Raw genomic sequence first — 27848 nt, 5'->3', positions numbered from 1 at the left:
GCCCTTTCAGCCGGAGGCCGGATCCCTGCAGGAACCTCATTAGGCCATTTACAAACCTTGGCTCCCACGCGCTTCTCCAAAGAGGGAACGTGGAGAATCCTGCTAGTACCTACAACCAATAGCTACACGTCTACTCTCAGCCCTGGCCCAATGGGCAGAAGGCTATCTTTTGATCCTCTACGGTTCTTTTCCAGCCAATAGGAAACGTTCTTCAAATGTTCCTCTCTGGAATGCTCAGGCTCCAGCGAAGCTGGCTTCACTTCCCTGCGGTTGCCGGGAGCTCTGCGGCTGTTGCCATAGCGACCATTTTATATTGACTAGTTTAAAGCTTCCAACCAGGTGTCAGGGCGACCGCGGGGGCAACTCTTCCCCAGTTCGCTCTCGGCTCCCTACGGCCGACAGGCTGGCCTTAGCTGGCTCCCCCGGTCTGGCCTAAGGTTCCGCGGCGCTCAGTGTGGGCGGGATGGCTGCGGAAGAAGAGGATGAGATCGAATGGGTGGTGGAGAGCATCGCAGGGTTTCTGCGAGGCCCGGACTGGTCCATCCCCATCTTGGACTTTGTGGAGCAGAAATGTGAAGGTAAAAACAGACCAGGAGCTGACAGTGCTTTCTCACCTCTCTCGCACCAGCAGTCGGCAGGGAGGTGGTCCTCCAAAACCACCTCCCCGGTCACCACTCTGGTCCGCAAGGTTTAGAGTTGGGTTTGTAGGGGGTTTGCTGTCACTATGCCAGTGTTTTCCTTGACGGCTCTGAAAACGGGGATCGAGACTCCATGTTTTCAGTGGCCCAGCGCACATCCGAAAAACATTAGACTTTAATCCAGTGTTTGGTCTTTTCCCCTATCCTGCACGTTTCAGCTCTGGGCAGGTGCAAGGTTTGGGTGGGCTTCTTCAACAGCTTCCGCAGTGGCTTGAGAGGAGAGGCGCCAGTTTCTTACTAGTTCCCTCTGATCCCAACAGTTGACCGCATAGAGGGGAATGTAAATACTGCAGGCCCAAAACCGGTGATTCCGGTTGCCTGTTTCCCCTTTACTGAGCTCTGACTCTCGGCTATACCAAAAAAGGGAGATGGTGGGTTATCTTCTACCAAATGAGGTACATAAACGTGGCATAATATTCCCTGTGAGGGCAGGTCACCCTTGGAGTTCAACAGTTAGTCCTTGGAAACAAATTGGAGCTCAGTAGGAACCAGGAACCCTGTCATACGTATGGATACCCAATTGTTAATCGTCGTTGTTTAGCTGGGCAAGACTTTGAGGGTAGTAATATCCTTTAGTCATTTGAACTCTGTCTTATGTTGGAGGGATAAGTCTTGTTTTGTAAGGTTCAGTAAGATAGAGATAGGGTTAGTGAGTACAAGCTACAGGGAAACTAATTTCTATGAAGGAAGTGCTTCATACCACAATGCATTCCAGATAAATTAACCTTTCTCAGAAGGTAAAGAGCTCTTAGATACTAGTAGTGTTTTAATGGATCTGACAGCAACTTAGTGGAAATGTTATAGAGGGGAAATTCAACTATCAAATGGTTGGTTATTCTGGATGACCTTTTAAGAATTCTTTCAACCTTAAGATTGCATGAATGTGGTAGAGAGGAAGGTTAGTTCGACCGCTGTATCTTTTCATTATATTCTTATTGCCATAATCAAAATTCAAATAGTATTTATTATATGTTGTTTTTATAGGTAATTTTTAAAGAAATTATAAATAACCTGTATTTGTGCTCTTTTTTAAAAATTAAAAAAATTAAAAATTTTTGATTTTCAAAAGAAGAAATTTTGTCACCTTTTGATTCCATTTATCCCACTGAGACTAAATGCTGAAATAGAAAAAAAATTCAAGCATTGTTCTTTCTTTTTATCCCCAAACGTCTGAAGTGGCTACATCTCAGTAATAATGCACCCAATTTGTGATTTTTACAGGGAAGCAGTAATCTTCAGTTTGATAAACATGTAATGTAATAATTGGCTTTCGAAATGAACTGAAAACAGCTACTGTATTGCATATATGCTCATTGTTATGTAGAGTAAATGCCAGATAAATAAAAGTAACATCCCAGTGACCCTTGCAATAACAGTCTTTGTACTTCATTGACTTGGGATTGTCAGTGTGCTGGTCTTCACTTCAGATATTTTAGACAGTTTTGTACAGCCTTATGATATCAGCATTTATTTCAACAATTTATTGAGTGTCCTAGGGCCAGAAGCTGAGGCTAGAATGATGAATAAAACAAAATTCTTGTGCTTGAGAAGTTAATAATTTAGTTGGGAAGACAGGCAGGTAAATTGAATTTAAATATAAAATGCCAGCATCTATGGCCATACCAACCTGAATGCGCCCGATCTTGTCTAAATATAAAATGGCAGGTGTTATAATAAAGGTAAAGGTTCAGAGAAGGTATCTAACCAGCCTAGGAGCTGGGACTGGGTAGGATGTCATGAAGAATGTGCCACTTATACAATGTCTTGAAGAATGACTGGGACAAGGGTGTGGGGGCAGGTAAAGGCAAAAAGATCTAGAACTGGCTTGAGTAAAGGCATGGGGGTTTGAAGCACCGTGTTTGTTATATTTGGTAGTATTCTATATAGTTATATTGCTAAAGAGTGCAAAGGTTGGGTGTTGAAGTGGTGGGAGATGAGACTTGGGATCCAATCTTAGAGTCTGACCTTTTAAGGATTTTATACTTATTCTCTAGGCAAAGAGCAGTCATTGAAAATTTTTAAATGAAAAAATTACAGAAGTTAGTTTTGCATTTTTGCAAGATTGGGAGGGAGGTTTAAAAAGTTTATTATTTACAATTCTTGAATTTGTCCTGTTTCTCTAATTAGATTGTTAGCTTCTTGAGGGAATATATGTATCTTTCTAATCTACATTGTTTCACACATATGATCATTCAGTAAACATTTGTTTTGGTTCTGTATATTTTAAATTCATTATTGATTTATATGTAACAAATATGGCCTAGTTACTTACTTCCAGTAAAATTTTCATCAGCAAAGGTTCAGTACTATAAAATAACCTGGAGCCTATTATTGTAATAGGAATTGATGTTTAAAAACTATTAACAATAGTATTCCATTAAAAATTTATTTAAAAAATTGTTGCCTTATATTATTGATTGAAAAGTAGCAAATTAGTGTTTGTCTTACATATGAAGTAGATTTTAAGTAGGAAAAATAACTTTTTTGCAATTAACACTATATAGAGGGGTGAGCAACAGTAGGTTCATGTGGAAAATAATACAATAATAAATAATAATACAAGAATAAACTGGCCTGACCAGGCAGCGGCACAGTGGATAGAGCGTCAGACTGGGATGCGGAGGACTCAGGTTCCAGACCCCGAGGTTGCTAGCTTGAGCACAGGCTCATCTGCTTTGAGAAAAGCTCACCAGCTTGAGCCCAAGGTCGCTGGCTTGAGCAACGGGTCACTCGGTCTGCTGTAGCCCCCGGTCAAGGTACATATGAGAAATCAATCAATGAACAACTAAGGAACCGCAATGAAGAATTGATGTTTCTCATCTCTCTCCCTTCCTGTCTGTCTGACTGCCTCTCTCTGACTCTCTCTGTCTCTTCCACAAAAAAAGAATAAACTCTATGCTTCATGTACTCACAAATGTAAACATACTTTTGCCCACCCCTGTATAGTATATATGTGAAAGAATATACTTATAAGTATATATAGAAGGGCCTATTTGTAAGATACACAGAATAGACTTTTATATTAGCACTAATGAAATGATTTATTTTTTTCATGCAATATTTTTCTCTTAAATTTAGTTTTTGATGATGAAGAAGAAAGCAAATTGACCTATACAGAGATTCATCAGGAATATAAAGAATTAGTGAGTATTTTTTTCACTAACTTTTAAAGGTAATTAAAATAATATTAACTTTAGCTCTTTTAAATTACAAAATGTATTTGTCCATTAAAATTACTTATTTAAAAAAAATCAGCCTGACCAGGTGGTGACACAGTGGATAGAGCATTGGCTGGGATGCTGAGGACCCAGGTTTGAAACTCCGAGGTCTCTGGCTTGAGTTCAGGCTCATCCCGCTTGAGTGCGGGGTTGCTGGCTTTAGCATAGGATCATAGACATGACCCCATGGTTGCAGGCTTGAGTCTAAAGGTTGCTGGCTTGAAGCCCAAGGTCACTGACTTGAGCAAGAGGTCATTGGCTTGGCTGGATCCCCCCTGGTCAAGGCACATATGAGAAAGCAATCAATTAACAACTATGAGTTGATACTTCTCATCTCTCTCCCTTCCTGTCTGTCTGTCCTTTCATCTCTCTCTCTCTCAAAAAAAAATTTTCAGTCTACCCTAAAAGTACTACCAGTTGTATCACGCTCCAAGGGTTCTCTCAGTATCTCATACTTAAAACTTCTTATCTCTCCTTTAGAATCTATGGAATGCATTTAGAACAACTATGTTAAGGGATCTTGCATCTAATCTTTAAATTTTATTTATTTTTTCTGCTACTGCATTAAGGGAAGTGTTAATTATTAATTTGGCCAGGATTGTTTTGTGATTTTTAAAAAGTGACTCTGGGTAGCAGAAGAGTGTATAAAAATCCTGACTTTAATTATTTCTAGTAGAATTAAATAAAATTTCATTTGATTCTCTACAAAATTTTATAACTTTTTGTTGTTTTTTCTTTCTTTCTTTTTTCCTTCTTTTCCAAGTGAGAGGAGGGGAGGTAGAGAGACAACTCCCACATGCGCCCCAACTGGGATCCACCCGGCAGCTCTCGTCTGGGGCAGATACTCTGCCATCTTGGGTCATGCTTGCAATAGAGCTATTTTTAGTGCCAGAGGCTGAGGCTCCAGGGAGCCATCCTCAATGCCCAGGGCCATATACTTGAATCAATTGAGCCATGGCTGCTGGAGGGGAAGAAAGAGAGAGAGAGAAGGGGGAAGGAGAGGGGTGGAGAAGCAGATGGTTGCTTCTCCTGTATGCCCTGACTGGGAATCGAACCCAGGACGTCCACATGCTGAGCTGATGCCAGGGCCTGTTGTTTGTTTTTTCAATGAAAGACATTGTCACTACCATGTAGTATAATTTTATGCAGATTAATAATTGCAAACAAGCATTTGATTATACTTTTCTAAACTCATAGTTAACATGAAAATTGTCATTTTGAATTTTTCTATGTAAATTATGAAAGTTAAACTTTCTCTTTTTAGGTTGAAAAGCTTTTGGAAAGCTACCTTAAAGAAATTGGAATTAATGAAGATCAATTTCAAGAAGCATGCACTTCTCCTCTTGCAAAGACCCGTACATCACAGGTTTTTGCTTCCTTGTTATTCCACAACATATAATTTTGTTAAAAATTCTCATGGTTTCACTTAAATTTGCTATGTTTGATTGTCAAAGTATAATATTCTTGACATTGTACTAATTCATCACATATGAATTCTTTTGAGAAATGATCATTTGAGGCATTAATGAACTGATGCGACTGAAAAGAGAACTTTCTGAACTCAGAACTGTAATAGATCACAGGGTTTATCCAAACTACTGTTTTATTATATAGATCTCTGACAGTTTTGCAGTTGCTCCTTTATTAATCTTAGCTTCCTTTTCTTGAAGCTACTTTTATTGTCATATTAGTTCTGCAGTCCTGGGCTGAAGTAGGTATCATCATGTATATTTATGACTTAATATTTACTGAGGGCTCATTGTTAGTTGTTTGTTTTAGGCACTTGACCTGTATTATCTCATTTAATTTTTCTGACACTCCTTAAGAAATTGGTTCTATTTTACTTCCATTCAGAAATGAGAAAACTAATGCACAAATACATGAAGCAATTAGTGCAAATTCTACAGCTAAGTAGTAGAACCAGGATACCAGCCCCGGCAACCCACCTGAGAGCCCCTTGCTCAGAGGCTGAAGATAGGGATATATATTACTACTATCAAATAGCCTTCTTCTCAGAGAGTTGCTTTAGCTTTCCAGCATTTGCCAAATAAACTATAATTCCTTAGTAAGATGATAATGAGGATTATCTATGATGTGACCAGAAATTGTATTTTTAGACTCTTCTCTTGCTATAGTTCTCCAGTGTATTATGTTCCGCCGTCTTTCCAGGCCACTTACTCTGAAAGGCATCCATGTGCTGGCTTTGCTTATGCTATTCCTTTACTCCAGAACGTTCAGCCACCTCCTCCCTTCCTCTCCACCACACTATCCTTTCCTTACCCAGGAAAATCCTTATCATCAGGGCCTGGCTTAAATGTTACTTCTGACTAGTCTTCATTCTGCCTCACTGGGCACTTATATTTTTGGTACTCTAGCTTGATTTATACCGTATTTCCCCATATATAAGACGCACCTTTTCCCAAAAAATTTGGAATCTGAAAACTGGGTGCGTCTTATACAGTGTTTGTAGGTTTTTTTTACTTCCGCTTCCCGCTTTTTCGTGCTTGTTTTTGCACTCATTGTTGTAGATGAATAAAATTTGAGTTCAATAGCTTTATGTAATACATTTTTTTTTTCAAATTTTGGGCCCCCAAATTAAAGTGCGGCTTATACATGGGTGTGTTTTATAATGGGGAAATACGGCAGTTTCTTACAAGTCTGTTTGCCTTACTAGACTGGAAGTTTTTCAAGCTGTTTTTAGTATCTTTGCATTCTCAGCACCTAGCACACAGATGAGAAATTAGTCCCTAGTAGGTAGTTCTTAATAAATTATTGTTAACTTAAATTATCTTTTTATTGTGACTTAGAAGAACTTTCTTTTTCTACTGTTTAATCAAACATTTTCTGATACAGTTCTCTTTTGCACAACTTTTGGTCATTGAATGATCACCTCTAATCCTAGAGTTGGAAAATCTTTAATATAATATGAGATTTAAATAAATATTAAATGTTATTGGTATAGTTCACCACACTAATGTGAACAGACATGATTTGTTAGTTAATAATTCTATAAAAGAAAAGTTGTTGTACAGTTCACTAATAGCTTTTGTTCTATATGCACCATAGTTTTATTTTAAGGAATAAGAATAGACATTACTTTCTTCTCCTTTTTAGTGGAATAGGAAGAATTTGATTGAAATTTTTAAGTAATATTTAAAAATTTTTTAAGATATTGGTATCTGTTTTATTTCACTTGTTTTTCAGGACTATTTTCTGCTTTGGTTAATATTTGTCAACCTCTTAATTAAACCATTGTGAATGTGTCTGAATTATTTTTTGAATAAAGATGTTCACAGTAATATTAGCCATATCTATTTTTTGTTTTTGTTATTAGGATAACTTTAAATTATTTGTGAATGAAGATGTCTAGAATTATAAAATATTGTTTTCAGGTCTAGAGTAACACATTTTTCTCTTTTGATATATTATATAATACCTTTTGATTTATTTGGAGTTGGTTGGTAGAAGGAGGCAAGCCTTTTGACACAGGCAGACCTGGATTTGAGTCATAGCTCCTTCATTTACTAGCTGTAAGGCCACAGACAAAAGTTGTTTTACAGTTTTTCTTTTTATCCATTCTGATTCTAAATTTCCATCTCCATAAAATAGGGATAGTGTCTACTATGAAAGGTTTTTGTGAAATGTAAGAGATAATCTTCATAAAGCATTTAGCACAATACTTGACATATATAAGATGATCTATAAATGGTAGCACCTCTTAATTATCAGTAGCTATTTTGGTGGTTGATTAGCATTGTGCTAATCAGGCCAGGGTCATAGGTTCAATCCCCATGTGGACTAGTTAGCTTTAGTTTCTTTTGGAGCAAACTCTTAGCACCAGATAGTGAATAGCAACATGATTGAATAAGTCCAGGCCATTACCGTTACTAGAAAAACAGCTCAGTGCATGTTATATATTGCTTTGCAACAATCATATAATTTTTTTTTTTTTTTTTTGTATTTTTTCCGAAGCTGGAAATGGGGAGAGACAGTCAGACAGACTCCCGCATGCGCCCAACCGGGATCCACCCAGCACGCCCACCAGGGGCGACGCTCTGCCACCAGGGGGCGATGCTCTGCCCCTCCGGGGCGTCGCTCTGTTGCGACCAGAGCCACTCTAGCACCTGGGGCAGAGGCCAAGGAGCCATCCCCAGCGCCCGGGCCATCTTTTGCTCCAATGGAGCCTTGGCTGTGGGAGGGGAAGAGAGAGACAGAGAGGAAGGAGGGGGTGGGGGTGGAGAAGCAAATGGGCGCTTCTCCTATGTGCCCTGGCCGGGAATCGAACCCGGGTCCCCCGCACGCCAGGCCGACGCTCTACCGCTGAGCCAACTGGCCAGGGCTATAATTTTTTTTTTAATCAAGTGAGAGGCAGGGAGGTGGAAAGACAGACTCCTGCATGTGCCCAGACCGCGATCCACCCAGCAACCCCTATTTGGGGCTGCTGCTCTGTCCATCTGGGGCTGCTGCTCTGTGGCTTGGCAGCTGAGTTATTTTAGTGCCTGAGGGGAGGCCATGGAGCCATCCTTAGCGCCAGGGGCCATCTTGCTCATTTGAGCCATGGCTGCAGGAAGGGAAGAGAGAGAGAGAGAGAGAGAGAGAGAGAGAGGGATGAAGAAGCAGATGGTCGCTTCTCCTGTGTGTCCTGACTGGGAATTGAACCCAGGACTTCCACACACCAGGCCGATGCTCTACCACTGACATATAATCTTTATACATAAGATCAGAATGCTAATTCCATTATGCCAGTATCGGGTGCCTAAGAACAAGTTCAAGAAACCAATTGCTGCCCTGGCCTGGTAACTCAGTTGGTTAGAGTATTGTCCCAATATATCAAGGTTGTGGGTTTGATCCCTGGTCAGGGCACATACAAGAATCAACCAGTGGATCCATAAATAAGTATAACAGCAAATCAGTGTCTCTCTTTCTCTCTTTTTCTCTCTCCTCTCCCTCTCTCTGAAATCAATTAATGAAAATAAATAAGTAAATAAATAAATAACCAATTGCTTGCCCTAAATAATTTAGAAGGTAATTTTTATTTTGTTTTGGTTTTCTTTGTTTATTTTGACTTTTAAACCAGTTGCCAACTCCCATTGTATAGTATTGCTAAAACCAACTTTGAAAGATTCTTTTCACTTGGTTTGGTCATCATTAGACCTAAACTACTGGTCCTGGATACTGCTTGTATATTAAAGACAGCAGGAGTAGTAAGGAGCACGACAGGACCTCTTTATGGGTTATGCTACTACATAACTTTGCTCTGGGGCTTCCTACACTTCTTATTAGTAATATTAAGTACTTTAAACTCATCACTAACAAACAGCTGAAGGGCATTGCTATGGCGATGTGTCCACTAGGTCTTCTTTTTTGAAGGAATGGTGTTTTTTTGTTTGTTTGTTTATTTATTTATTTATTCATTTTTTAGAGAGGAGAGGGAGAGACAGAGAAAGAGAGAGAGAGGAGAGACAGAGAGAGAGAAGGTGGGGGGAAGGAGCTGGAAGCATCAACTCCCATGTGTGCCTTGACCAGGCAAGCCCAGGGTTTCGAACCGGCGACCTCAGCATTTCCAGGTCGATGCTTTATCCACTGCGCCACCACAGGTCAGGCCGGTCTTCTTTTTTGCAAGTCAGAGTTAGAGTTGATACTTAAAGTTATAATGCAGGGCGTCTCCATGTGTGTTCTAAGAATACAATAAGAAGAGATTGTTAAATGCATATCCCTAAGCCTTGCCCTAGACATAATGAATTTAATTTTCTGGAGGATGGGTGCCCAGTATCTCCCCAGATAATTCTTGTAACATTAAAGTTTGAGAACCACTGATACATTGGGGAAGAAAAATAGGCACTAGATATCAAAAGCCAACTTCCAGCTTAAGCATAAACAAGCATAAAGAGGACCCTGATGAAATGAAGAACTCTAGTTTTTTTTTTAAAGACTTTTTTTTCCCCCGTTTTTCCAAAGCTAGAAACGGGGAGGCAGTCAGACAGACTCCCGCATGCGCCCGACAGGGATTCACCCGGCATGCCCACCAGGGGGCGATGCTCCGCCCCTCTGGGGCGTCGCTCTGTTGCATCCAGAGCCATTCCAGCACTTGAGGCAGAGGCCACAGAGCCATCCTCAGTGCCCGGGCCATCTTTGCTCCAATGGAGCCTCGGCTGCGGGAGGGGAAGAGAGAGACAGAGAGGAAGGAGAGGGGGAGGGGTGGAGAAGCAGATGGGCGCTTCTCCTGTGTGCCCTGGCTGGGAATCGAACCCGGGACTCCTGCATGCCAGGTGGACGCTCTACCACTGAGCCAACCGGCCAGGGCCTAAAGACTTTTTAAGAGCATGTTTTTCACCTGACCTGTGGTGGCTCAGTGAATGAAGAGTCAACCTGGAATGCTAGGGTTCCTGGTTCAAGGCCCTGGGCTTGCCCGGTCAAGGCACATACAGGAAGCAACTATGAATTGATGCTTCCTGCTCCTCCTCCACCTTTCTCTTTCTAAAATGAATAAATTTAAAAAAGAGCATGCTTTTCTGTTCCATATGTGTGGTTTCTTTAAAAGTACTAGTGACCTAGGATATCTTTCTAAACAGTTCAGAAAATTGTACACTATAATAAATACTAAGATGAAATGAAATACTTCATTATTTTTATTATTATTATACTAATTTGCAGATGAAGAAACTGAAGCTCAGAGGACTAAATGATATGTCCAGAGTCACACAGCTTGTTTATGTTCAAGCTGGAAGTTGGCTTTTGATATCTAGTGCCTATTTTTCTTCCCCAGTGTATCAGTGGTTCTCAAACTTTAATGTTACAAGAATTATCTGAGGAGATACTGGCCACCCATCCTCCAGAAAATTAAATTCATTATGTCCAGGGCAGGGCTTAGGAATATGCATTTAACAATCTCTTCTTATTGTATTCTTAGAACACACATGGAGACGCCCTGCATTATAACTTTAAGTATCAATTCTAACTCTGACTTGCAAAAAAGAAGACCTAGTGGACACATCGCCATAGCAGTGCCCTTCAGCTGTTTGTTAGTGATGAGTTTAAAGTACTTGATATTGCCTGACCTGTGGTGGCACAGTGGATAAAGCGTCGACCTGGAAATGCTGAGGTCGCCGGTTCAAAACCCTGGCCTTGCCAGGTCAAGGCACATATGGGAGTTGATGCTTCCAGCTCCTCCCCCTTCTCTCTCTCTGTCTCTCTCTCCTCTCTTTCTCTCCCTCTCTTTCTCTCTCTCTCCTCTCTAAAAAAAAAAAAAGTGAATAAAAAAAAATTAAAGTACTTGATATTACTAATAAGAAGTGTAGGAAGCCCCAGAGCAAAGTTATGTAGTGGCATAACCCATAAAGAGGTCCTGTCAGACATCACTAATCTATCACAGAGGCTGACTACAGTTATTTTTATAGTGAGCTCTGGGCTCCAACTTTCAGTCAAGCAGAGATGAAGCTATTTGCCTTCTCTGTCCTGGCTTTCGAATAGTTTGTTTGAATTTAAGGGAAAAGAAACTTTTTCCTACAGTTGGCTCCTAATAAAGGTCACAGAGTGCTGCATTTGCACTTGACACGGCAGGTGTCTGGGCTGTGAGCCGGTTGCTGCTGGACGGGCTCCTTCCTCCTCTTTGCTTAGAGCTGTTTGATGGCGCTTTCATTGAGCTGTCTGCCATTATTGCTGTTGACTGTCGGGTGCACAATAATAGCACATTCATCGTTGCTTCATGATTTGTGTGATTAACTTTTCCATTAATATCATACAAAGCTTGAAGATCTGTGTGTTTTCCTTCAGGTTTTCATACATTTCAAATTTTATTCTACTTATTCTTTAGCTTGAGGACTGACTTGCTCTTTGAGATAGCAATAGTTCTCTGTATTTAAGGAAATGTTAATTTGGGTATTCTAGGGTGGACACCTTTATTTTTTTCTAATTTAGTACACTTCAGTTTTATCCAGAAAATGGTTTTACATCATGATTTCTAACTCTATCTCTTTCATGAAACTTTCTACATATAGAACAACTACAACTGCAATCTTACATTACTGATACCTCATTATAATTACTTTCTAGACTTCATTTTTGGACATTTACTTTTATTTAATTATTTTATGAGTTAAGGGATAATTTTGTAGTTACTGATTTATCATTATGCAATAAATTTCATGTGGCAAAATATAAGCTAAATAGATCTCTTTAGGCTAAAAGACAAATTCAGATGCTGTTTTTAATATGTAAAAACACAATGTACATACTTTAAAAAAATATTTTCTCACTAGAAAATGCTCAAGTCATCCAAGCCTGTAGTGAGTCGTAATGTTTGTGTTGGTGGAAGGCCTTGCATTGGTGTTGGTGAGAATGTATTATCTATGACGTGTGATAGAATGAGGTATGCATGTAATTTTAAAAACCTGAGTTTGTTTAACTTACAGATTTCTTTCCATAGGCCATTTTGCAACCTGTGTTGGCCGCAGAAGATTTTACTATCTTTAAAGAAATGATGGTCCAGAAAAACATTGAAATGCAGCTGCAAGCCATTCGAATAATTCAAGAGAGAAATGGTAAAATGTTGAATATAGAAGTCTAAGTGCTAAATGCATTTTAATTTTTTTTTGCAATTTTGACTTTTCTGATTCTCACATAGTCTTAAATGTAGCTGCCTTGTATAAATTTATTTCAAGTTTGAATGTCTGTGGCTGACTTAAGAGATACATGAGTGTAAACTTCCTGATCAGTGCATGTTTGACACCTTGAAAGCAGACCAGAATTTCATTTAGATTTCAGAGAGCTTGATTTTTCTACCCAGTCATTGTGTGTATGAAATTTATTATTATTATTTTTTTAAGATTTTATTTATTCATTATAGAGGGCGGGGAGAGAGAGAGAGAGAGAAGGGGGGAGGAGCAGGAAGCATCAACTCCCGTATGTGCCTTGACCAGGCAAGCCCAGGGTTTCAAATCGGCAACCTCAGCGTTTCCAGGTTGATGCTTTATCCACTGCGCCACCACAGGTCAAGCTGAAATTTATTATTTCTGAGTGGTCACAGTTGTAGTTACTGTTGAGAGAACGTGACTACTCCTCTGGCTTATTGTTAGGACTTTTGTTGCAGGCAGTGGGTAGTTAAGATTGCACCGCCATCAGGTGGAAAAGAGCTGTGCCCTCCTGTTTCTCTGTAGTTCTTCCGACTGTTTTTCCTTCTTGTGTACTTGAACTACATTTGACATCTCGAATCAAAGCATCCAAGTTTCTAACCATACTTGTTATTGTACTGTCTCCTTCTCAACCCAGATTCTTATCCATGTTTCAGATTGCTGGCTCTAACCTAACCTTAAAAGCCTATGTCAGGGGTCCCCAAACTTTTTACACAGGGGAACAGTTCACTGTCCCTCAGACCGTTGGAGGGCCAGACTATAAAAAAAACTATGAACAAATCCCTATGTACACTGTACATATCTTATTTTAAAGTAAAAAAACAAAACGGGAACAAATACAATATTTAAAATAAAGATCAAGTAAATTTAAATCAACAAACTGACCAGAATTTCAATGGGAACTATGGGCCTGCTTTTGGCTAATGAGATGGTCAATGTCCGGTTCCATATTTGTCATTGCTAGCCGTAACAAGTGATATGACGCATTTCCGGAGCTGTGATGTGAGCGTCCTGCATCACCGGAAGTAGTACTGTGTGTGAGCAAGGCCGCGCTTTGCATCTATATCCTGTGCTCCTCTCACTGACCACCAATGAAAGAGGTGCCCCTTCCGGAAGTGTGGCAGCCGGATAAATAGCCTCAGGGGGCTGCATGTGGCCCGCAGGCTGTGGTTTGGGGACTCCTAGCCTATGTGTTCCTTTGCTCAATATATTGCCACTGATATTCTTTACCATGCTAATGTACTCTTTGTTTGGCAGCAGGACCTTTTCTTTGATTGTTTCTTGGAGATATGAGAACTGTGGTTTAGTTGTTCTGTTTGCTTTTAAGGACCTGGAACATGCAACAGTAAGGCTTCTATTGTTGCAGGGCCCTTGTGGATTCTCTTCTCATTTGTCTGATGTGAGTAGAGACTCAGTACCTAGAACAAACCACCACCATAACTATCCCCTAAAATCCCAAAATGCTTTTCATACAATTAAGAGAATTGTTGCCTGTGGCTAGGAGATAATACCACCTTAATCCTGAATGATGCATGACACTGTGCTGTTGCTCTGCTGTAAATAAATTTGGAAAACCATTTGTCTTTCTACCATAGTTTGCTTCATAGAATCTTTTTCTTGGAATTTTCCTGAAACTATACTTTATTCTGATCTATGGGATTAGAGAATTTGAATAATTATTTTCTGTTAGTTAAAATTGTTTTTAGAAGGGATCATTTTTGATAAAAGAAACAGTGAACTTGATATTGGCACTCTGTAGTTTTCAGCTTGGAATTTAACTGGAAACTAACTTAGATTTTAATAAAAAGGGAAGGTGCATATAACTTGTATCAGCTGGATGCCTCAGGCAGCCATTTGTAGAAAACCTACATGAGGTGGTCTAAGCAATAAGAAATGATCATTTCATGGAACATTCCAGAGGAAGGGAGGGGAGGAAGGCAAATACAGGGTTAGTTAATTTAGTGGCTCAGTGACCTTGATATTTTACATCTTTATTCTCCCCCATTCTCAGGATCTTCTCTCATGATTTTACTCTGGTTGCACTGAATACGATTCAACAATATTTCATAAAGAAAGGGATGTTTCTTCCTGTACATCTCTCTTTTTTTTTTTTAGCAAGACCACACTTTAATGGAAGGCCCCCAGGAGTTTTACCCGCAGGTCCTAGCCGTCAGAATTGGGGTCACATGCCTTTATTAAACCCTCCAGCAGGGGAAATGAGACCATTATGATGGTCTCATTCTTGTCATTGGCTTAAACCAATAACAATCACTCTGTGGGTTGGAGTAGTGCAGAGCTCCACCTAGAAGTGCTTGGCTGAGTGATATCTGCACATACCTGGCTTACATTAGCTGAGGGGCAAGGGGCGGATGGGGAATGATGTGGAGCAAAGCTACTTCAGACCACAGAGTGGACAGTTTGCTCACATTCAAATGTAAACCAATATCTAGTTTCTGCCACAGAATTTTTAATATAGGTAATTAAGAATGGTGCTCCACTTAGACCCAGAGCTGAGGACCTTGGAGTGATGTTGATTGTACTCAAAAGTGTAGACTATTTGAAAATTGTCTTTGTGGTGAGAAAAATTCAAAAGCTCTCTGGATTATTTGTTGTACATTATCAAAAAATGGGGGAAATACAAATCAGAGCATTATTTTGATGGTTTTGAAGAACTGCATACTGTTACATTATTCTTTCCTTAGTTCTTTTAATTCTCCTTACAAAGTTTATTAGGAGAATACTAATTGTGTATCTTTTCACTTAGCAAAAACGCATTTAAGATTAATGGGTTGTATAGATGTCAGTTTCCTCATTGTGATACTGTTTTGCAAGATGTTACTATTAGGAGAAACTGGGTAAAGAGCACATAGAATTGCCCTGTATTATTTATTGCAACTGCATGTGAAACTACAGTTATGAAATGCATGTGAAATGTATTTAAATATCCAGGGGATTAGAATAATAAAGGTACTTTAATTTAGAGCAGATCCCAAATCCCCTAGTCATGTGGATGAAGACATAGAAGGTAAACATTTGAGACATGCTGCTAATGTCATGAGAATATAATTATAGATATGAACAGATCACTTATTAGCAGTCTACCTGCTTATCAGGAAGACATAGGCAATAAAGTAAATTAAACCAATACGTAATATTACTTGGCATGAATTATTATTTGCCTTGGGCTGAAGCTGGTGCAGCCCTGGTTTGTAGTTACTGGCCCAATGCCTGCACAGACTCTTTGAAGGCAGATTGTTTTACTCACCTCTGTATTCCCCGAGTGCTTAGCACCAGGCTTTTTTGCATGTAGTAAGCAGGGCCCCTTTCAGTAGCATTTGTTGTAGATTGAATGAAGAGTGTTAGCATACTTCAAGTAACAGTATTTTATATTTTATTTTGTACACTCTTTTCCCATTTAAGGGATACTTTGAAAGCCTACTTTCATTAGTAGGTGCTTACTGAGTTCAGAGGCACATTCTTCGATAGCTTTAAGTTAATTTTTACTACCATATATAATTGTTATTTTAATAGGCAATACAAATAAGAGACATTGCTCGGTAAAATTGCGGGTGTTTTTTGGAGGAGTGGAGGGCTGATTCCCTAAGACAGGAAAAATCAAGATGATAGTTAAAAAGATAATAACGTAGAACATTTTTAAAGTAATTAATAAATTAATTTGTACTTTGATGAGCTAGGGGAGTGAGAAATAAATGTTTTCAGTTGAGTTGATATTCTTCTATGTGGTCTTTGGTTTTGACAGGTGTATTGCCTGACTGCTTAACAGATGGTTCTGATGGGGTCAGTGATCTTGAACAGGAAGAGATGAAAATCCTGAGGGAAGTTCTTAGGTATCCTTCTTTAATTTTTTGAATGAATCATTAGAGTTTTGTTACATGACCTATATGTATGCTTTGTACCCTCAAAATACTATAAACTAGAAAATATCCAAATTCTCTATTGAAGACCGTGAAAATGATTTATAATTTTGTTTATAACCATGTATATGTTATTTTCCTTAATGGACAGAAAAAATTATTTTCAGATGACTCATACTAGATCAACCCACATGGGAGTGTTTTTTCTCCTCTCCCCTGGTAGGACTAGGAAACTAAATCTGAACAAGGTGAAGTAGATCCTCCATGCCTGGAAAGGGGCATAGTGGCCCGAGCTGACCGGGAAACTCCATGGCTCCAGGTCTCAGAATTAAAGGTGGCTCAAGCCACGTGTCTCACAGTAGGAGGCTGGACATCCAGACTCCACAGACCAAATAGCTGATGGGGTGGGAGGACAGTGGGAGGTGCCTATTCCACATGACTGACTTCCTGTCTCTTCCCTGCCCCAGTTACATGATTCTCAGCCAAATCCTGACATGGAGTGTGCAGCCCACTATAGGGGCTTTTCTTTTTTCCCTGTGCCTGTTGTCCTGACCTCTAAGGGAGTTTTGGAAGGAAAGGTCAATTGCAGCATCTAATTTTTAAATCTCGGCCCTGGCCGGTTGGCTCAGCGGTAGAGCGTCGGCCTGGCGCGCGGGGGACCGGGGTTCGATTCCGGGCCAGGGCACATAGGAGAAGCGCCCATTTGCTTCTCCACTCCCTCCCCTACTTCCTCTCTTTCTCTCCCTTCCCCTCCCACAGCCAAGGCTCCATTGGAGCAAAGATGGCCCGGGCGCTGGGGATGGCTCCTTGGCCTCTGCCCCAGGCGCTAGAGTGGCTCTGGTCGAGGCAGAGCGACGCCTCGGAGGGGCAGAGCATCGCCCCCTGGTGGGCAGAGCTTCCCGCCCCTGGTGGGCGTGCCGGGTGGATCCCGGTCAGGCGCATGTGGGAGTCTGTCTGACTGTATCTCCCCGTTTCCAGCTTCAGAAAAATACAAAAAAAAAAATGATAATTTTTAAATCTCCTGTGAGAATAGGGCAAAAGGATTCCTGCAGCCACAGAATAGGGGCCCTTCTCTCTCCAGCTGTACCACAAATTTAGTGTCCTGCTGTCCCCCTACCTGCTCACCTTGTCCCCAACTCCAAATCAGAAGGGAGGATAGGTTGGTTGGTGGTAAGGAGCTCTAGGACTCGCTGCTTAACTTCTGAGGATTTGAGTGTTTTGGGGAAGGAGGCAGATGTGCAGTGAACCCAGTGAGGTTTTTTTTTTTTTTTTTTTTTTTTTTTTAACCCAGTGTTTTGCTGTCACATCCTGCATTCTGTGGCAGGGGCAAATGGGAGCCTGAGACAGCACAGAATGCTTTTAGTTCACAGTTTTGAAGAGGTGAGGATATTTGGTATTAGGTTTAGAAGACTGGCTAAGTTTGGACTTATACCAGTTGCTTCTGTTAGTTGATTTGGTGATCTGAAAACTGATCAACATTGTACTTTTAGATTTTATTTTCTAAGGGCTTTTGAGGGGTGTGTACTACTGTATAAGTAGTAGGGTTTAGTTGTGAACACGTATGAGAGCTGACCTGGCTATTTTCCTAAATCAGACGGCCTCAGTAAGGCAGTTTATAAAAGCCGATACGGCTTCTGCATTGTGGCGTTTGGAAAGACTTGTGAGAGCCCAGGTGCCACTGGGAAAATATGAATGTGGGAGAAATGGATCTTCTCAGGAAGGCTGCAACTAAAGGGGGAGGTCAAAGTCTATATATTAATGGGATTTGCCATTCAAATTTGGGTTTAGGGTTTCAAACCTGTTGATCTTTGTTTAGCGAGGGGTCATTCATATTTCCAGAAGAAATGAGTATACCTGTATTTTATATTACTAACTTTATTATGCTGTATATGCCTACTTATGTCTTTCTTAGTTGATTGCAAGCTGCTTTAAGAAAAGCCTGATTATTTTCATCTTTGTTTCCAAAATTCCTGGCATGTATAGTAAACATATTCAAACATGTTGCTTGTTGAATATTTTTTCTTTGTCCAAAAAAGAAAATTTACTTTTCTACCTTATTCTGTACATTTCAGAAAATCCAAAGAGGAATATGACCAGGAGGAAGAAAGGAGGAGAAAAAAGCAGGTGTGTACAAAACATATTAATAAACAGAAGTATTTCACTATTGTTATACCTAGTTTTTGTTGTTAAAATTTAAGCTTAGGCCTGACCTGTGGTGGCGCAGTGGATAAAGCGTCAACCTGGAAACACTGAGGTTGCCGGTTCAAAACCCTGGCTTGCCTGGTCAAGGCACATATGGGAGTTGATGCTTCCTGCTCCTCCCCCTTCTCTCTCTCTCTCTCTCTCTCTCTCTCTCTCTCTCTCTCCTCCCCTCTCTAAAATGAATAAATAATAAAAAAAAATTAAAAAAAAATTAAGCTTATATGGAACTATAGGATTCCTCAGAGTAGTCATATTATCTTGGCAAGTCTAAGCATTTACATTTAACTTTATAACTGTTTTTTTTTTTCTTCATTTTTTCTGAAGCTGGAAACAGGGAGAGACAGTCAGACAGACTCCCGCATGCGCCCGACCAGGATCCACCTGGCACGCCCACCATGGGGCGACGCTCTGCCCACCAGGGGGCGATGCTCTGCCCATCCTGGGCATCGCCATGTTACGACCAGAGCCACTCTAGTGCCTGAGGCAGAGGCCACAGAGCCATCCCCAGCGCCCGGGCCATCTTTGCTCCAATGGGGCCTTGACTGCGGGAGGGGAAGAGAGAGACAGAGAGGAAAGCGCGGTGGAGGGGTGGAGAAGCAAATGGGCGCTTCTCCTGTGTGCCCTGGCTGGGAATCGAACCCGGGTCCTCCGCACGCTAGGCCGATGCTCTACTGCTGAGCCAACCGGTCAGGGTTTAACTTTATAACTGTTTTTACTTTATAATTCATTCAGCAATCTATCTTTAAATTTCCAACAAAGACTGAGATTATTACCCCCAAAACACTGTAATACCATGTATATTTTGGGGGTTTCTTTTAAGAATTTCCCTTAATTTTATGAGTAAAAGAAGATTAAGAAAAATATTTTACTTTCCCACTCTCCTTGATTCCCTTCCTGTTCTGAAGCAGCAGCTGCAGTTACTACTGAGGGTGGCCTGCAGGCTTTAACATTATCAGCTTAAAGCAGAATGATTCAGTCTCACATCTCTTGGCATACTATTCTCCATTGAGAACTATTTCCATAAAGTACCTGATATTTCTTATGAGAGAAATTTAACATGTGTCTAGCTAAGGTGAGGGAAGCTAATATTTATTCTTTCCATTATTCTAAGATGCCTGTCTTTCCATGTTTTCTCAAACCTCCCTGGAAGGAAAAGGAATTTAATATAAACTCTCTCAATCATTTGAAAGATGTTTACCTTTTTCCCTTCAATCACTGTGATATATGCTTGTATCATTTATTCATTGTCTTGGAAAAACCCATTTTTCTCCAAGGCTCTCAATGAAGAGCAAATGAAAGAGAGATGTTTTAGGACTAAAAGGTGATGCATGTATCTTGGAAATAAATCTCCTTTTAGTAAATGAAGGTGAAATTCATAGATATTAATAAAGACTTTTTAAAATATAAGGATATAGAACAGAACCTGTTCAAAACTGCTATCAGAAGACAGTAGTATTAACTCTGATTTATAAGCAAACTATTAGGATTTTTTGTTGTTGTTTTTTTTTTGAGAGTGAGAAGGGAAAGAGAGAGAGAGAGAGAGAAAGGGAGAGAGATGAGAAGCATCAGTTCGTAGTTGCATCACTTTAGTTGTTCATTGATTGCGTTCTCATATGTGCCTTCACTGGAGGGCTCAAGCCAACCCAGTGACCCCTTGCTCAAGCCAGCAACTTTTGGGTCAAGCCAGTGACCTTGGGATTATGTTGATGATTCTGTGCTCAAGCCAGTGATGCTGCGTTTGAGCTGGCGACCTCAGGGTTTCAAACCTGGGACCTTAGCATCCCAAGTCGATGCTCTATCCACTGTGCCACCACTGGTCAGGGTAGGTTCTTGAATAATATGTTTTTAGGAGCATATGGTTTTTTAAAGACTTTTTGTTATAGAAAATTTTAAACATAAAATTAGAGCTGATAATAATTATGAATCTTTATGTATTCATCATCTAGTATATAGAGGCTTACAATGTAAATATCCATGAATTAGTAAGCTATATGGGATTGGATTTTTCTATGTTTTTTAAGGAAAAATAAGTTATTAGTTTACTTTGCCCTTTCTAAGCTTTAAATAATATCTTTGGCTTAAATATGCTGTCCCATTTCAGAAATGGAAGTAAACCAATTTCTGGCATATCATAGTAGTGGTATATAGATTATCTTAAGAGGAAAAGCACCATATAAATTCAGTAGTTTTATTTATCTTAGAGTATTTCTTGGTGTCTTGCTCAAGATCACATGAATAATAAAAGTTAAGCCTGAGTTTGAACCTACTTCTTGCTAAGTTCAGAGTGCTAATCATACTGTTTTGTCAATCTTAGCTCTACATGATTTGAAATGAGAATATTTACCTACCTCAAAAAGTGGAAGATATAAATTAGTGGAAGCATCTTAAAAACTTTGGAAACATAGAACAGCAATGTTTTTAAACTGATGTCTTTGGATCTCTTAAGTAGTGAATTAGTCAAAATTAATCTAAATGCCTTTTTTAAATTATATTATGGATTCCTGAAGTTATCAGAGGCTAAACCAGAAGAGCCCTCAACGCATGCTAATGAATCTGCAAAAATGAGTACTTTCCAAGGGGATGGTGAACATTTTGCACAGCTACCCTCAGGTAAGCTTGAAGTGTTACTAAGCTTCCTCTAATAATATGACTACATTAACATTATAAAGAGTGTGTTACTTTCTCATACTTACTTAACCTTCAAAAACCTGGGGACAGAGTATTAAATGGCCATCAGCATTTAAAATTCTTTTTGAATTTAGTGAAAGAGGTTGCGGATAATTACCCAGCTGACAAAACAGTGTAGTCCCCAAATTCCTAAGTGAAGTCTGGGACCCAGGGCAGTGAGGGAGCCACCAGCCTTTGGTCTGTGACATCCAAGATGTACTCATATCACATTTGGTAGGCTCACCCTTGACCACATTATGGGATAAGTAAGAAGCTGTACTTGAAAATATAGTATTTTCCTAATAAATTAAAGCACATCTAGGATATAAGAGGTAGCTAATACATTCAGATGTTTAGTCAGAAACTATTGTTGAAAGCAAAATCAATGAGAATCCTTGTGGGAAATGTTAGCAGATGAAATTGTTAAATATGTGGTAAATCATTTTCAGTACATTCTGATTTCCTTTATACGAACACCAGTAATTCTGAAATAGAAATTGAATGATGACTATGAATTGAGTTCATTTTATCATGGATTTCTATGGTTTTAAAGAAATATTCTTTTATTTTTTTTTATTTTTTTTATTTTTTTTTATTTTTCTGAAGCTGGAAACAGGGAGAGACAGTCAGACAGACTCCCGCATGCGCCCGACCGGGATCCACCCGGCACGCCCACCAGGGGCGAAGCTCTGCCCACCATGGGGCGACGCTCTGCCCACCAGGGGGCGATGCTCTGCCCATCCTGGGCGTCGCCATGTTGTGACCAGAGCCACTTTAGCGCCTGGGGCAGAGGCCACAGAGCCATCCCCAGCGCCCGGGCCATCTTTGCTCCAATGGAGCCTTGGCTGCGGGAGGGGAAGAGAGAGACAGAGAGGAAAGCGCGGCGGAGGGGTGGAGAAGCAAATGGGCGCTTCTCCTGTGTGCCCTGGCCGGGAATCGAACCCGGGTCCTCCGCACGCTAGGCCGACGCTCTATCGCTGAGCAAACCGGCCAGGGCCTAAAGAAATATTCTTTTCTTTAAAGAATAGAAAGAAAAAAAAGCAAAGAAAAAAATCTCCGTGAGATACATACTATGATTTTTTTTTAAACAAGAAATTCAAGAATATTGAGTGACTTGTTTTAAATCACTAAACTCTTAAATGGTGAAACTATAACTACTTACCTTGATCTTCTGACTCCAGATTTTGTATTCTTCAGAAGAACTTTTATAATTGAGATAAGATGGGTTTGATATTTACCCATTGATTTTAAGGACCTGTAGTCTTACTTGATCAAATACAAATGGGGCATCTGAAACAGGAGCAGGTTTATGAAGTTTCTTTGCTTGTTTCTTCCTAGCAAATGTAACTATTTTCTTTTTTTCATATTCTGCAGGGTCTGAGTAGAATAACCTCATCTGCATTATATCTATGAAAGCACCTGCTTTAAATTTGTCTAAGCTGTTTTTTAAATTGCTGACTCAAATTTAACTTTCTGTTTTATACAGACCTACGTACATGTAGTGTTTAAATTTTGTGTCTGACATAATTTGAAGAAATTTTCTCTGCCTGGTTCCTTATCTGATTATTAATTAAAGCTATAAACAACTTAATCTCAATCTATATTTAACTCAATTATGCACATTACTGGCACAGAATGTACAGTAGATAATTTCAAAAGTAATGATTTTAATTTTCAAAAATATTGTTTATTTTTAAAATAAGTATTTATGACATTTCAGGAAATCACTTTACAAAGTAATGGAAGCCCATTATGAAGACCTAACTTAGGAGGATTCATATCTTTCTCTGGTTCCTACTAGACATGAAGAGTATCTGTTCTCAGATTGGGACAAAGAGTTGCCAGAGATGAGATGATCTTTCTTTAAACTTGCTGGCTTTCTGAGTCTCCATTCCTAGAAATCAGAGAGGCTTACTATTTTGGCCTCAAGTACTTTCCTCTCTAGGTCTAAGTTAGAATATATAAAATGTTCATAGCCAACTAACTCAAGGCAACAACTATCCAGAGCATGTATGTACATGAAGTGAATATAAATGCTTATATGCCTGGGATCCCCCACATCAGAAAAGAATTGAACTGTTCCTTTTCCAGCTCTGTGGTTGCACATAGGGGCTAAAGCTTCCCTCTGCTTGAGGTCACCATCAGTAAGAATGGCATGTTTAACTCTGCATATTATGACCAACTCGTTTAAATTCACCTTTATTTCTGTTTAAGTTCTGTAGCTGTCTAGGTTGGTAGAAGGGTTAGCTCCAGGCTCATCCCTTCCATGCAGACTTCCCTTTACTGTCCAAAAGTCTAAAGAGCTTTTCTTTGTCCAGCCTCCCTGGCACTGCAGCCAGTCCACTCACCCCAGGCTAGAGCACTGGTCCTTTGGCAAGCTTCTTGCTCATGTCAAAGTCTGTTTCTAGTTTAATTATGCTGGCAAGATTTTTATTTTATTTTATTTTTAGAGAGAGAAGAAAGGAAAAGAGAGAGAGGGAGAGAGAAATATTGATTTGTTGTTCCACTTATTTATGCATTCATTGGTTGATTCTTGTATGTTCCCTGACCGGGAATTGAACCCACAACCTTGTTGTATCAGGATGATGCTCTAATATACTGAGTTGCTTGGCCAGGGCTATGCTGGCAAGATTTTTAATCACTTGGAGACATCTATATCATGTTCTCTCATTATGCTTTTAGTTTTTGGCATCGTTTTTATGTGAATCTTTGCTTGTCTCACTCAGCTGTCTTTTATAGTCCATGAACTTACACTGAAAATGTGTTATCTCAAAAAAAAAATCACCTGATCTTATAATAGAAAATGGCCCAGAAAAGCAATTCATGTGTTAATCTTGTCTCTTGGCACAGTCACCAAATAACTAGGAAGTACTGAGTGTTCATGCTATATTTGCTTCCAAGTTCTACTTACTTTAAAATCTTTCCAGGCCCTGGCCGGTTGGCTCAGTGGTAGAGCGTCGGCCTGGCGTGTGGGACTCCCGGGTTGATTCCCGGCCAGGGCACACAGGAGAAGCACCCATCTGCTTCTCCACCCCTCCCCCTCTCCTTCCTCTCTGTCTCTCTCTTCCCCTCCCACAGCCAAGGCTCCATTGGAGCAGCGATTGCCCAGGTGCTGAGGATGGCTCTGTGGCCTCTGCCTCAGGCGCTGGAATGGCTCTGTTTGCGACAGAGCGATGCCCCAGATGGGCAGAGCATCGCCCTCTGGTGGGCGTGCTGGGTGGATCCCGGTCGGGCGCATGCGGGAGTCTGTCAGACTGCCTCCCCGTTTCCAACTTCAGAGAAATACAAAAAAGAAAAAAAAAATCTTTTCATTTTCTTAATGCATCAGTGGGTTTATGGTTCTCTTAAAAAATTGGTATTACTGGCACTTACCCTTCTGCTACAAAAAATTATAGCTTTACTTTAATGTTTCTGAAAATATAGGTTCACTTATAGTTTTTACCTGCAAGCAAAACTTTGGAAACCAATTACATTATTAGTAAAGTGTTTTAGTACTGTTTATTTGGCTTATGTGGCAGCTTTGTATTACATTATAGTAGAGTTCTAATCTTTAGATAAGAATTATATCTTTTAGTAGCTATAGTATCAAACAACAGGAGTTTGGTATTTGTTGAAATGTCATTGTAAGAAAATGGTCCTTGGGGACAAAGACCATGTTATTGTTCCCATGCAGTGTCTGGCACAGCTTAATATTTATTATAATATTCTGCTTGGTTTCTATCTAATTACTGCCAGCTGTTAAGGTGCATTTTGGTAATCAGTCAGTGCAACCATTGGCACGAAATCTGGAAATGTTGCCTGAAACTTCCTCCCTCCCACAAAAAGGCCTGAAGATTCCTGGCTTTGAACATGCAAACATTGAAGGACCAATAGCAGTAAGTAAAGAAACATTACTTTTTAGAATTATGACCAGAATGACAAAGTACTATAGGAATAAGCAATGTAAACAGTCATATGCTTAGCTTTTATTATGATCTTTATTTTTTTAGTTTTCATTAGTTGATTTTAAAAATTTTTATTTATTGAACTGTTCCTGTATGTACCCTGACTGGCAGCCTCTGGGCTTTCGGTGGGGGTGGGGGAGGCACTGGTTGCATTTATTCATGCCGTCATTGGTGATTCTTGTATGTGCCCTGACTTGGGATCGAGGACTCAAACTTCTAATTGAATCAGTCAGTAGGTCAGTAGGTCTCAATTATTATATGGACTTGAATTTAAAATAGTTCCTTTTATTTTTGACCCAGAATTTATCAACACTTGGAACAGAAGAGCTCTGGCAACGAGAACAGTATCTCAAGCAGAAGAGGGATAAGTTGATGTCCATGAGAAAGGATATGGGGACTAAGCAGATGCCCAATTCAGAACAGAAGGGAAAACCTGCTGGGGAGGCAGAGGTATGGCTAATCTTAGTATGTCACAATTTGTAAATCTAGAGGTGTAATTCTCAAATCGGAATATGTGGAAGAGAGTCTTCATAATGAACATTGCCCGTAGATCCATTCATGTTAACCTTCCTGCTGGTGTAGGAGCCACTAAGTCTTTTCTAGGAAGTGAGAGGGTTTTGTGAGGTAGAAATGATAGCAGTTTCATTATATATTTTCTTATTTCTTTACTTGCCCCATTCAGAGTGCTTACGGGTCAGCAGTCTATTTTACCTGAGCCTTTTGAAATATTTTATCAAAGAGCAGCATCAGAATCCTAGCCACCCCTGCCAACAGACTTCCCCAAGAAGAGATTTTCACAAAAAAGAGATTTAGTGATCTTTGATCATGTGTGATTTAAAAAAAAAATTATTTACTAAAAATGCTCTAATCTTTGTTCAAGGCAGTATGTTGGGAATTTTAGACAAATGATCCTATCTTATACTGTAGCCAATTTTTTTTTTTTTTTTTTTTTAAGGAAATGACAGAGAAACCAGAAATGACAGCAGAGGAGAAGCAAACATTACTAAAGAGGAGATTGCTTGCAGAGAAACTTAAAGAAGAAGTTATTAATAAGTAAATTTAAGACCAATTTAGCAAAACAGGAAATGAAGTTTTCTAAAAATAAAATATTTAATCCTTACACTGAACCTGTTAGTTTCAAATACTATACTTGTGCTTATAAATGCAGATATAAGCTCATTATTACTGTTTTATTAAACATTTAATGTAAAGGGTGGTTGGGGAAGGCAGCTACTCTTGCTAACCAGTTTAATATCAATTTCTGAATGTTTCTTGGAGAGAAGATACAGAAAACTAATTGATAGTGCATTTATTTGTTCAAACTTGGTTACCTATTGTTTCTACTAAACATTGTGCTAAGTACTAAGGATACAGGAGTCAGCTAGATCCGCAGGGTCCCCACCTTTAGGGAGCTAGTGAAGAAGGCCCAAAGAGCTGTGTTAGAAGGAAAAAGTACAGTATTATAAACAGAGCTAGCCAGGCCTCTTTAAGAAAGCATTGTTTAATCTGATTGGAAGGCTAATCTGATTGCAGGAAGAAAGGTAAGAAACCCACTCAGGTAGGTCCTGCAGCAGGAAATAATAAAGTGCATTCTGAGCTGTCCATATGGCTAGAGCAGTGGTCCCCAACCTTTTTTGGGCCATGGACCAGTTTAATGTCAGAAAATATTTTCACGGACCGGCCTTTAGGGTGGGACAGATAAATGTATCACGTGACCGAGACAAGCGTCAAGAGTGAGTCTTACGATTCCCGGCCAGGGCACATAGGAGAAGCGCCCATTTGCTTCTCCACTCCTCCGCCGCGCCTTCCTCTCTGTCTCTCTCTTCCCCTCCCGCAGCCAAGGCTCCATTGGAGCAGAGATGGCCGGGGCGCTGGGGATGGCTCTGTGGCCTCTGCCCCAGGCGCTGGAGTGGCTCTGGTCGCAACATGGCGACGCCCAGGAGGGTCGCAACATGGCGACGCCCAGGATGGGCAGAGCATCGCCCCCTGGTGGGCAGAGCATCGCCCCTGGTGGGCGTGCCGGGTGGATCCCGGTCGGGCGCATGCGGGAGTCTGTCTGACTGTCTCTCCCTGTTTCCAGCTTCAGAAAAATGCAAAAAAAAAAAAAAAAAGAGTGAGTCTTAGACGATGTAACAGAGGGAATCTGGTCATTTTTAAAAAATAAAACATCACTTAGACTTAAATATAAATAAAACAGAAATAATGTAAGTTATTTATTCTTTCTCTGCGGACCGGTACCAAATGGCCCACAGACCGGTACCGGTCTGCGGCCCGGGGGTTGGGGACCACTGGGCTAGGGTATAAATAGGATGAGGGCAGAAGGTTAACACAGGGAATTAGAGATAGGTGGGGGTACTGATTTGCAAGCCCTTGTAAGGTCTGTGAGAATTTAAATTTTTTTTAATTATTGAGAAAAAGGGACAGACAAGGATAGACAGGCAGGAAGGGAGAGAGATGAGAAGTATCAATCATCAGTTTTTCGTTGCAACACCTTAGTTGTTCATCGATTGCTTTCTCATATGTGCCTTGACTAGAGGTGGGGGTCCAGCAGAGCCAGCAATCTCTTGCTTAAGCCAGTGACGTTGGGCTTCAAGCCATTGACCTTTGTGCTCAA

General features: G+C 40.2%; 1 protein-coding gene across 1 annotated transcript; it reads left to right on the top strand.

The window, feature by feature from the left end:
- Window positions 1-214: 214 nt before the first annotated feature.
- CFAP36 (cilia and flagella associated protein 36) lies at window positions 215-26354 on the top strand. Its single transcript, XM_066378237.1, has 10 exons — window positions 215-578; window positions 3777-3841; window positions 5181-5282; window positions 12342-12456; window positions 16307-16394; window positions 18494-18545; window positions 21131-21233; window positions 25026-25165; window positions 25535-25684; window positions 26190-26354. Exons 1-10 carry the CDS (start codon window positions 464-466, stop codon window positions 26289-26291), a joined length of 1032 nt encoding a protein of 343 aa, XP_066234334.1. The 5' UTR covers window positions 215-463; the 3' UTR covers window positions 26292-26354.
- The last annotated feature ends 1494 nt before the right edge of the window (window positions 26355-27848 follow it).

The sequence above is a fragment of the Saccopteryx leptura genome, chromosome 3, assembly GCF_036850995.1.
Source record: "Saccopteryx leptura isolate mSacLep1 chromosome 3, mSacLep1_pri_phased_curated, whole genome shotgun sequence".
NCBI lineage: Eukaryota > Metazoa > Chordata > Mammalia > Chiroptera > Emballonuridae > Saccopteryx > Saccopteryx leptura.
Note: the sequence above shows the minus strand (reverse complement) of the source record. Positions and strands in the feature narration are given on the sequence as shown.